The 12,525-nt window shown below is 31.0% G+C and overlaps 1 protein-coding gene across 1 annotated transcript; it reads right to left on the bottom strand.

The window, feature by feature from the left end:
* Positions 1-7,095: 7,095 nt before the first annotated feature.
* Positions 7,096-11,295, bottom strand: LOC133178755 (alpha-galactosidase A-like). Its single transcript, XM_061313464.1, has 8 exons — positions 11,238-11,295; positions 10,854-11,014; positions 10,382-10,556; positions 8,665-8,839; positions 8,352-8,446; positions 8,079-8,240; positions 7,808-8,005; positions 7,096-7,565 (listed from the first exon to the last, which is right to left on the bottom strand). The coding sequence occupies exons 2-8, from the start codon at positions 11,012-11,014 to the stop codon at positions 7,311-7,313; spliced, it is 1,221 nt and encodes a 406-aa protein (XP_061169448.1). The 5' UTR covers positions 11,238-11,295; the 3' UTR covers positions 7,096-7,310.
* Between the last annotated feature and the right edge of the window lie 1,230 nt (positions 11,296-12,525).

Raw genomic sequence — 12,525 nt, 5'->3', positions numbered from 1 at the left:
AAACTGGCATCCTAATCAGCTCTGTTTCGTAAACTCGGAGTGGTCACATCTTATCACTTGCAACACTTGAACAAAGCATATACATGTACGTGTCCGTTTTGAATCGCAAGAAAGAGAAAATGGATTGTTTTAGCCCTTGAAATGTAAGTATAGTCATTTTATGTTATGTGTGAATGATAGAATTTTAACTCTGTGAAAGTTTTAACTTGAGCATATAGTTTGTAAAATTGAACAAGTTTTTCAAAAATTGCAATTTTCAAAATATGCATGTATATTTACAAGAAGTCTGGTTAAGTTATAACTTATAAGTACTAAGTGACATCATTTTTGAACGGATTAAACTGATATATTTTTTATATCGTTTATAGCATCTGATGTGGAGAAAAACCTTTATGTTACAAGACCATTGATGTTTGGAGTTTAATGGACAGAGAGTGATTTATCTGTGTGAGGGATATGAATTTTATAGACAAAGAAACATGAACAAGAAAAAAGGAGTGAATGATTCAGATGTAATATGGACAGGAGAACATTCCAAAGTTTCGCAAATTTGAACACAGGGACTCTTATTCTAGAGGAATATTATATAGTGATTGATGTGATATTGGATAGACTTAAGAAAAAAGTGAACTACCTTTATTTCCTCTATTGATTTCATTCCATAGAAGTGACAAAAATAAAATATTTGTTTGAGGAACAAGCTAATTTACCATGCAGGATTTATTCAATTAATTGTGTTTTACTCGTAATTATGGAAATAAAAAGGTTACAGGAATTAATTCATATTGTTGAACTAATTAAAAATAATTGATACGCCGATCATTCACCAACATGTTTATAGAACGTAGGGCCAACGTTGGTCCAACATTCATTCTTAGTTTTAAAAAACATTGAACCAACATTGGACCAACAGGAAGATGAACGTTGGGCCACTGTTGGGCCAATGCCAGATAACCAACAGTCGAATGTTGGCCCAACGTCGAGCCAACTTGTTGGTTGAACGTAGGGCCGATGAGCAAGATGATGTTGGGCCAACGCATAAAACTGACAGAGGGCCAACGTAATTTTCACCGTTGGGCTTGCGTTGGCCCAACGTAAGCTTGCTATCTGGGTATCTACTTCGTAAATCCGACACTTAGGATATACAGTGTTGTTGGCTTTTAATGCTTTATATATATATATATATATATATATATATATATATATATATATATATATATATATATATATATATATATATATATATATATATATATATATATATATATATGGACCGTTCTCTGGGAAAAAGGGGTATTATTGACAAAATTCTCGAAATTGACTTTTTCAAATATTTCAAATCTACCACAAATTTAGAACACACAGTCTAACTTTTAGGATTTAATTTGCTATAGTTTAAAAAATATACCTGTTTGAAAACTACATGTTATAATGAAACAATAACGTCATTGACGTTATTCAATAACGTCATCTTTTTTTTAATTCAAGTCTTATAGAAACAGAGACTTAGATTAATTTGATGATTAAATAGAATTTTAACCTAAATTTATCCTTACACATTTTGAATAAAAATATCACCACGGACATTTATTAAATTATTAAGTGTGTGTATCTGTACATGTTGCACAGTGAATGACTATACAGTACCAACCAGACCCAATCTGACACCTAAGCAGTCCCAGAAAGCAGTCCCCGGGACTGCTCTGGGACCGCTGTGGGACTGCTCTGGGACTGCTGTGGGACTGCTCTAGAAAGCAGACCCAGCAGTCCCAGCAGTCCCTGGGACTGCTTTGTTCACTCATGCGTGAAAAATGTTCTGAGTGACAAGATAGCTCCGCCCCTTGTGTATTCTGAATTTGCAGGCTCCCTGTTGTTGTTTCGTTTACTTTCTGCAGAGAGGTGTTTAAGATAAAAAATTTAAAAAAAGTGTTTCTTACAAAATTCAAATAAGTACAGATAGTTATGCATGTAATTAGTAAATGTCTTCAGGGCTGTAAATTTACACAATTGTAGTCTAGAATTAATTTTTCAAAAATGAAAGTAGTTAAAAAGGGAAGTCAGGGGATGATTTTTATCCCTTGAATTTAACTTCAATACAGGTATTTAAAAAAAATATATCTAGCCTATTTAATAAATTAATACTATTAAATTATGTACTCAAATTTGCATTAGCATTATTAAAAAAAAAACAAACAAACAAAAAACAAACAAACTTGTCATATCAGTAAGATATTCAGAGGGATGTACTGTACTGGATTTTTTTCCTAATTGAAAAAGCTAATACCATGCTTAAAAAGAGCACACCATGCTTTTTTTATACCGCCCTCAAATAAAACCTTATAATTTATTAAATGACCATGAAATAGAATTATTCTACCATTCTTCTGTCACAAAAACAATGTGAAAAATAATGGTGGGATTTATATATGAATTAGTTTTTAATTTATAAACAAGTAAAAGAGTACATTTATTAAAAAATAAACATTTAAAAATATCGGGAATTGTGACCTCTTTCTTATTTGTTTTGTTTGTGTTTACCTGGTCGATTAATAAAAGACAATGCAATATGTTATAAAATGGTGTCAACACCTGAGGTTTCAATCGCCTTTGGGCATAATTAGCAGAAAGTCAATGCATGTCACTTGTGTATCAGAGTTACACGCTGGTCAACAATGACACTAATTTCAATCTATATGTAGTGCAAAAAAACAAATCTTTGTTTCAATAATTGTGTACAAATTTATTTCGGGATTAATTAATTTTGAAGATAATCTGAGAGTTCCATTCTCGTGATTTACAGATGAACACTTGTACATTTCTATTATAAAACACTTAAAACTGAAAATCTAATAATTAAATTGGCAAGTCATTAAAAATAATCATGACTGAAATATAATACTCGGCAAAATTTATCAAAGAATTTTTCAAAAGCTCCAATACTTAGGAAAATGCATTCAAAGTAAATTATAGGAAATGGCCTTGCTCTATAACTATAAGATCTATTTAAAGCTAATTCTGGTAGAAAATAAACACTTTAAATTTAATTTTCTATAAAAAAAAAATAATAATAATAATTCAATACAAAAACCAATATCAATCACAGAAAATAAAGACATTGATTTATTTTGGTGAAAAATTAATATACCAAATAATTGTGTTTAAATATTCATGTTATTAATTGGTGTGAATGTCTTCTTCGTTCAATAATAATTATTTATCTCAATACGCATACTGTAATTTTCTTAGCAGTTCAGAAATGACTGTCGTGTGAGAATTGTAAATATTTGTTGATACTACTCAGAAAGAAATGATCATCAATTTCAACTGCCTTTTATAGTTACATTGTTTATTGGTAATCTCATTTCTGAGTAAGCTTCGCCCATTAAATTAATTAACCCCGTCCACTGGGACTGCTGGGACCGCTATGGGACTGCTCTGGGACTGCTGTGGGACTGTTCTGGGACCGCTGTGGGACTGCTTTAGCAGTCCCAGAAAGCAGTCCCCGGGACTGCTTTGTGTCAGGTTGGGTCTGGTCAATTTAATTTCATAAAGGTAGATTATACTTCTTGCTTTTAGTAAATATTGTTGAAAAGACAAAGAAAATAATTATGATAGGAAAGAAACAGGAAACTAAATACAAAACAAAGCTGAGTGTCATTACATGTACGTTATTCAAGCGGTTGACAGACCCGATGGGAAATTTATGACCAGGTAAATGCTTACGAGAGTCAGTGAGACCAATGGGATAACATTACTGGCCTATCCTGGTTACGATTTCTCGTCTTTTAATATGCTGATCCTCACTTCTGCTAATGAAACTCATTCTTCTACGGACACAATACCAAGCTCTGTACTTTAAATCAGTGGTACTCTTGTATTCCCCTTAGAGGCTTAGGAAAGTCTTCCATTCCAGCCACTGTCATGCAGGGTACTGGAGAGCCGAGATTGCGACTGAAAACTGTCCACGATCATTTGAAGCTGATCAATGGAGTTGGTCTCTAAAGTTTTTTGGTTAAAACAAATCCACCAGCTATGCTGCAAAGTGTATGACGTTGAACTTGCATCATATATATATATATATATATATATATATATATATATATATATATATATATATATATATATATATATATATATATATATATATATATATATATATACTGCTTTGTACTGCTGTCCCGTCATAAATTGTTTCTTGTTTTGGCGGTTGCAATTATCAGTATGAATTGTAAGTTCTGTATTGAGAAAACGACTGGTTCAAAGAATTTCAGTTTCATGTTAATAATGTTTTTTTTTTAATTGCTTTAGGATATCGTCTATTCGAAACCCAAAGATCTGGATTTTGCAAAGAGTCAAGAAAAAGAGTGGCCACATTGAGAGAACATAATGCAATTTAACTCATTGGTATCGAAAATCAGTTCTTTTGATGTCTATGGAATATTATAAGGTATACGGGTGAAGTGCTAAGCGTTGAAACTGCCAATCTCCATTAAATAAACCAAAACTCTACTTAAATGATGTTTGTCGAGTTAATAAACAACTAACACCTATAAATTTAACTTGCTACATATATTTTTTGAAAATATTATTAAGTGTAACGAAATAAAGTAGACTTAACTTAATATGCACAGGCTGTGGGAGCTAATTTTAGCTGAAAAGGGGGGGGGGGTCAGCCTAACAGAAAATGTTAACAAAAAAAAAAACAAAAAACAAAAAAAACAAAAAAGTCAATTTACTTTTGAGGGGCACGACCGTAACTTACCTTTACATGTATATTCTTTTGTAAAGTATTTACTGGTGAAGTTTTTGAGGAGTAAAACTTTTAATAAGCTTTGCTTTCTATTGTTAAGTATATAATGGTAAAACTATGTCCCCCTCCCCTTCCCCGGTTCTTATGGATATTATATATAATACAGCATGAAGGATGATTCTTATTCTTACTATGCAATTTAAGGTCATAACTCTCCATGAGCACTGGAAGTTTATGTAAAATTCAATAAAATACATTTAATATTTGCAGGAAAATAAGAATTACTTATTTTCAAAACAAACCACAAACTAAGTAATGTACTTCCCTGAATAGTGGATAAAGGACAAGAACATATCGTCAACCAACACCCCCCCCCCCCTTTTTTCGGACGGAGTTTAAGTTCAGTAACTTTTCATGATATGCTCTATTAAAATCAAATCAACCATCTCGGAGACACGTTTTAGGTGAACATCTTGGCTTTTATTTTGTCTAGGTAGCGTCTGCCCTTTTGCCACCTTTTCCCGATTTTGTATATCTTAAAACGACATGCACTTTTCGATCTTCAGAAATTCATAAACCGAAACTAGGAAAAACATATGGCTGTTTAGATGTCAAAATTTAATTCAAGAGTAAAGTAAAGTTTAATTTGATGCTATGTCTGTCTCAAATATTAGTACACTGTAAAAACTGATTTTTTTTTTTTTTTTTTTTTTTTTTGATTTAATTGTATTTTTTTACACACTTTTGTTTTCTATGCTTGTACAGACTCGTGTTAGTGTCTACTTACTCATGATAGTTATGTACATTTATTTTACAAATTGTAAATGCTGTGGAAAATAATCACCCATAAGAACAAAAATACCTTAAAATATATTGTATTTATCAATCATTTTTACAATTTGTGCACACGATCGAAGACTTTTCATCAATTCGTGTTAACTACACGATCCTAGCAGCACTTTCCAGACACACAGGCCCTCAATATCGACAAAATTTATATTTCAAACTATGCGGCGTAGACTTGGTTTCTTGCATCACTGTTGAGGACGACTGGGAAAATGCTGATCGGGATTTCAAAAAAAACTGTCTGTCTTTATGATTAAAAACAAATATGAAAACAGGTCAGCATATCTGATTCTTGAACACTTATTGCATATGAATCACACTTAATATTCACTGTATAACCTTTTAAACTCCCTTTTCATCAACTTGTTTGTTAATAGCTTGCCTCGTTTTAGAAATTGTTCATAGTAGGGCTTGCCCTTGCGTATTGAATCAACTGAGAAACAAAAACCCCATATGCAAGTGATAAGGGTATATTCCTACATAAGTAAGGGAAGCTGGCGATTGAAAAGTTGAAGTCATCACATTTATCATAAAGTTTTGTTGTTAGGTTAACATTTACGTCTTTTTGTAGTAAATATCTAAATATAAAACTGTTGTGCCATAATCTGTGGTATCATTTATTTCAAGATCACTGGGATATATCGAGTCGACATATGAATGAAATTAGCTATTGTTAATTGATAATACGTCGTCGATATATTGAAATGTCGAGTTAAAGGCTACAGCAAGTGTTTTCTTTTTTTATGTAGAACTTTTTTAGATAAATTCTGGTTCATATAAATATAAAAATGGGTCTGCTAATAAGGGGGTGCAATTAGTACCTGGGGGTATTCCAAAAGATTTTTGAAAGACTGGATCTCCAAAAACTACATAGATACTGTCAATCAAAACTCAAGCATCTTTTTAATATCAACTTCAGTGTACTTGTGTGTACAACAAGAATGCTTTTTAACAAAATAATTTTGCAAATGTGCAATGACTAGGTAAATATATATACGAGTTCCATTTATATTGAAAAAGCAACTGTCTATGATGTCAAAAAGCCTGAAATTTATCGTGGGGAATGGTTATATGTATGATCAGACAGTACATTCAAGTTTAAAAATAAGGCAAGATACTGAGTAATAAGTTGATGCAACAGGGCTCTTACCAATATAGCTGTATATCAGCATTTTTACAAATATGGTTTATATTGGCCTTGTTTCTTAACACATCATAGCTTTGGTTAACCATTGGCAAAGCCATTGTTTAATTCTAAATTTCTCCTCTCCATCTCTATGATAGAGGGGGGTTATAGCGGTTGTGCCCGCTCGACAGGGGATGTTTACTCCTCCAATCACCTTATCCAATTTCTGCTATTTTCAAAGGTCTGCGTTTTTTAATATTCACTTTTCATATTGTTTACAGGAGTTTTGAGATTGAACACTTTCATCTTTTCCATCATGAAAATCAAAGCTAATGAGAATGTGATTCAAACAAACGAAGACATGAAGATAGAATATGATCCGCTATTTACTTATAAGAATATGAAAAAAAATGCCTTTTATACGATTGTATATTTGATTTCTTAACTAAATATATAAAGTTGATTTTAAACAGGAAACAAGGGAAATCTTTGCAGTCATAATTTCTACCCTCATACACGCCAGAAAACATTACTTGATGAACACATCATTTGTCTAGGTGCTGGTGCATGTAGCTCGTCCTTGATATTCTACATCAGTTTGGCAATAAAAAGTTGAACACCATGCGGATTTACATACATTTCAAGATGGTCTTCCTTTGCTATGATGAAATGAATTTTCATTTCAAAGGCTTCTGTAAAATTATATGGTCTGGTTGGTGATAGTTTCATGTCTTCCAGTGAGACTTTTAGGTATCTTGGCATTCCATCAGAGTTCTCATTAAGAAAAGCTAGTGCAGTTCGGTTGTCCGAAAGTTTCCGACACCAAATTTGAATCCCATTTACCTGGGGAAAAATTAAGAACTTTACTGTTTTTGTGAATAAGATTCAATCAATAAATCATTTGTACTCTCTCTCTCTCTCTCTCTCTCCAACATGTATAGCACATCATATATTTAGATTAATCAGATCAAGCCAATCACATATGGTTTAATATGACTTGATGTCAAATTATGTGGTTCTCCTTATTTTCTTTTTTTAATTAAAATATACATTCACAAATTTCAATCTTATAGCTTATACCCTACCTTTTGCAACAAAATGGCTTGCATTCCTAATTTGTCTTGACTGACTGAAATAATATTTCTGTTTTGAAGAAGTGCTTTTGAGCGGTTACGCATGTGTCTGAGATCATTTGACATTATAAGAGGAGCTGCAATCATAGCCCACATAGCAAGATGCACTCTTTCTTCGTCATAGCTCAATCCAAAATTACCTAAAATAATCTATATGAGAAAATATGTTTTAGATTAATATCAGTAATGTAACAAAAGGGCTTAGATTTTTTAAAACACTCACCATATCAGGATCATTCCAACCTCCGGGTCCTGCATACTTTGTAAAAATTTTCGAGTTATTACCCCAAAAATTAATTATATCAATAACGCTGGACCATGAGTCTTGAATATCGAAGTAGTTTCTCCACATGTTACAGGTATTTCTTACTGCAGCAAAGTCAACCTGGTTAAAATGATTTTATCTAAACAAACATCTCATAAAAATACAATTAAGCCACTGCTTAATTTGAAAAATTAAAAAATTAGAAATTCTTTTATATGAATGCACACTTACAGAAAGTCCACTAACTAGTTTGTAAAATGGCCATTCGCATGAGTAAACAATTTTCCTTCCCGTTTTATTCAAAAAGAATCCCATGGCTTCATAACCTTTAAAGATCGATTTTATGTTAATTCCAGATTTAATCTAAAATATTTTGGTTTTGAAATTTGTTAAAAAATTCAATGTTTTGTATTTTAATCTTAATGTAAAATATATTTCATAAGAAGATCATAAAGAAATGACACTTCTTTCATAAAGACTTACTGTTTCTTTTATCATAATCGATTACTTTTCTAACGATTTAAATAATATACTACCGTAGTACCTGCTTGAAAATCATTTAGATTTGAGTAACAGCCATCAAATTTTAAGTAGTCAACACCCCAATCTGCAAATGTCTTGGCATCCGTTTCCATATAAAATTCACTTCCTGGAAATCCGCCACATGTTTTCTTTCCAAAGTCTTCATATATACCAAACTTCAGACCTTTTTTGTGCACCTGTAAAAAAAAATTAATAAACACAATGTCTTGATTAAATAATTCCTCCTTTCATTGTAACTAATTCAGTATGAAGCATATATTTGAATATAAGGAAAAATCTGGGAAATGCAGGATTTTTTTAATTGTTGCAATTAAACACCAATATATTAAATAAACAGCTAAATATCATATGTTAGGTTTGATATATCATTATAACTAAGAATGCACTTTGTTTAAAAACAAGAAACAAATATTTACTTGCCTGTTGAAAAAAAAATGTATTAGCATGTGGATGGGGTTAAACCGCACACACATGAGAGTAGTTCTGGACAAGAATATGACCATCATTTCTACCTAACTTATATTTTATCATCGATTTTGATAATAAATGAATTCATTTACACTTTTATGAAAATCAATCTATAATGGAATGGGAAAGTTTGTAATATATTTTTAATCAATAAATAATTGCTGACACCATCCGCAGACATGATAAGAACATAGAAGAACTTAGATTTTATCTGTAATAATCTAACTAATGCAAAAAAAAAAAAACTCATTAGAATGAATTGTATCAATAAAGTTGTTATTTAATTCGATGTTAGGAAGATGGATAGACTTCTAAGAACATATATGTTGAAAATTTACTTAATATTCATTTAGTGAGTCTAGAAATTATATTGTTCCAATCATCTGGAGAAACACAATGAATGAATTTATGTTAAATTGATATAATTTTAAATTAATGTAACTCATCAATTCTGAGATTTTTTTTTTTCAGATTTAAAATAAATCGGTCAATGATGTGATCAAAAACTTTACTTCCTCTTTATCTTCTTTTATTTGTGTTCTTGTAAGAAGCTTTCAAAGAGTGGTTTTTCAACCAGTTTGGGAAAATAAAATTACATGTTGCTATTGAGGTGGAAAAAACATAAATAAGCTTTTTTTTGATGTACATGTAATTTCGGGCACTAAAATTTCACAAAACGAAGAATTTCTAAAATTCCGAAAATGAAAACATTATATGATGATATCTTTGTCCAATTTTACAGTTTAAATTTGTCCTTGTATAATTTTATGTCATATTATTTATCTGTAATTGACAACGAAAGATAACTCTTATTTTGAAAAGTGAAAGTAATAAAGGATTGTTATCGGATATGACGTAACATTTACGTATACGCTTTGGTTTCAGAAGTTTTGGATCCAACTTTCTTTTATTCATTTTATTTCAAACTTTTTACAGAAGACAAATAATGTAAAAACAACCATTTCTTATTTTTTAATATTTTTTTTTTATTTATTCATTAATTTATTTACCTATCTTCTTAGTTATATATTTATTTATTTATTAAATTATAATTTTGTATTTATGTAAAATAAATAGAGAAGATAAAACGTCCGGATTTAACCTGTATCCGGAATTACAATGATTGTTCCAATTTAAAGATAAAATTTCTTTTGATCTCCTATTTTCCCATCAAATAAATGTATTATAAATATATATTTTTAATCAGTAGTCCTTCTTTTTAATAACTATTGATATTAGGTTTTACTCACATATTCTGCTAATTTCTTTATTCCTGATGGGAATCTTTTCGGATCCGGAACTAGTCGGCCATCTTGATCTCTTTCTGATGCCAGCCAGCAGTCATCAATTATCACATACTCATAACCGACGTCCTTGTAGCCATCAGACACCATTATATCCGCCATTTCTTTTATCAAACGCTCACTGTTAAAAAAATGTTTATATCTATTAAACAGAAATTTCATTTGTTAGTGTCCATTTGAAACAGACAGTTATCTACATAACTTGAAAACCTATCACCAATTAATGCATTATAAAGCTATTTCTTGCACAGTGACATTTTTTTGACATAAGAATAATTTGACTATTAACAAATAGTTTATTATTCTATGAAAAGAGGGGCAAAAAGAATGTCGTGTATCGAGGGAATCTGTACAACTCAGGAATGTGCGCCATGTGTTTAAACCTATAATTGCACATTTTATTGTTGAATAATGAAACCTTATACAGTTTTCTGGATCTCTTTCACAGTCTGTATTACATCGAAATCTTTCCCATGTTAGCCAACCCATAGGTGGCGTCAAAGCTAATCCGTTATCTAACGCTGATATTCTAGTGTTTAATAAAACTAAACATAATCCGGTTATCGAAAAGCCCTTCATCTGCAAAAGGAGAAAGTGTTTATTAAAATAAAACTATATACATTTATAGAAAGAAAATAATTCAAAAATTATTACATTATGAAACTGTAAATCGATCGACTTCCATTAATACACTCTACATGTATGTGAAATATTTAAAAGATTATTAACAAAATGACACATGCATTTTCGTATTACATCTACATAAAATTCAAGTACTTTTGAGAATGAATCGTATGTTTACCTGTTTTTAAGTAAATGCTCTAGAGTACCTTAATGTTGTCCAGTGAATAATTGTCCCGTGATGACAAATGTACAATTCGTTGTCGTCTCTCATGAGGTGATGATTCAGTGGAAATATGAAAATCAATGTTGTGACAGCTGATACAGTTAAAAGAAAACTCATAGCTTATAAGATTGAGTTACACATACCAAACCTAATTAATTGATCCAAGCGTATCTACGAGATTTAGGCAGTGGAACTTAAATTATTGTCAGCTAGACAAAGACATTGATAATACTTATCCTTGCTAAAAATCAGATTATTCATTCTTAGATTTTTCAGGGTGTTCGCTGTGATTTTAGGCACAGGTTCGATTCCGTTTGCCGTACTTCGTCAAACCTAAATGTAAACATAGATAGTGACTGTTTATTTCCTAAGCGCCCGGCAGGAGAAGATACTCTAAAAAGGGGAAGTCCCGCGTCACGGTGGGCATGCGCAATGGCACGATAAAGAACCTTCACTGCTCAATGGCTCTGATTGCCGAGTATGGATATGTTAGTCTCAATTTCACGCCCTTCACAGGCATACGATGTCATCGAATCATGATGCCTCTGTATGATTGAAAAATTATCGAATAGGAGGTTAACAACATACAATCAAACATATCAATTATTATTTGCATATTTAAATTGACTTACTTAAGAATATGTAAGAAATAAAAGGAAACCTCCGTGCTCAGTATTTATTTTGTTTTGTTTTTTTTTTTTTAGATACATTATATTAAAATTGTGATAAACAAATAATGAGATTTTATTATGCAAATATTGATTGGGGTTCAGGGTAATTATGGATGTAATATTGCTTGACGAGTAGAGGAGGGCAATATGTTCGTTCCAAGGGGCTAACAGAATCAACGTTAACCCCAGGCATTAATTCTTTTGTTATACGAAAAACAAAAACTAATCAATAAAAGAGTATTTTTATTTCATTCATTAACATTCGATAAATCATTGGTATCCAAAGCATTATCTGCACGTTGACAGTATTGAGTCTTTAAGTTGCCATTATTATGTAATCTGTTTATTATTATTTTTATTATCACAATCATCATCATCATTATTATTATTATTTGGATTTTTTTTTTTAAATCAAATGACTGTCCATGTTATTTCGGACAAAATAATATCATTTTTGTTAAATGTTTCTCTCCATATAGAGACTAAAGAGACTATTCTTTACTGAATATATCAACTATTTTTACCGAATGTTGATATACTTTTCTTATGCAATTGTTTAAATTTCGAATGGC

Source organism: Saccostrea echinata, unplaced genomic scaffold (assembly GCF_033153115.1).
Source record: "Saccostrea echinata isolate AGI-Se365-2 ecotype Australia unplaced genomic scaffold, CSIRO_AGI_Sech_v1 ptg000003l, whole genome shotgun sequence".
Classification (NCBI taxonomy): Eukaryota; Metazoa; Mollusca; class Bivalvia; order Ostreida; family Ostreidae; genus Saccostrea; species Saccostrea echinata.
The sequence above is the reverse complement of the archived record's forward strand: the minus strand, read 5'-3'. Positions and strand labels throughout refer to the sequence as shown.

Coding starts and splice junctions, on each gene's coding strand:
- LOC133178755 (XM_061313464.1), bottom strand. CDS start 11,014: ATGAAGGGCTTTTCGATAACCGGATTATGTTTAGTTTTATTAAACACT. Junction 10,557..10,853: donor GATCCAGAAAACTGTATAAG/GTTTCATTATTC, acceptor TTTTTTTAACAG/TGAGCGTTTGATAAAAGAAA. Junction 8,447..8,664: donor TCTAAATGATTTTCAAGCAG/GTACTACGGTAG, acceptor CGATCTTTAAAG/GTTATGAAGCCATGGGATTC.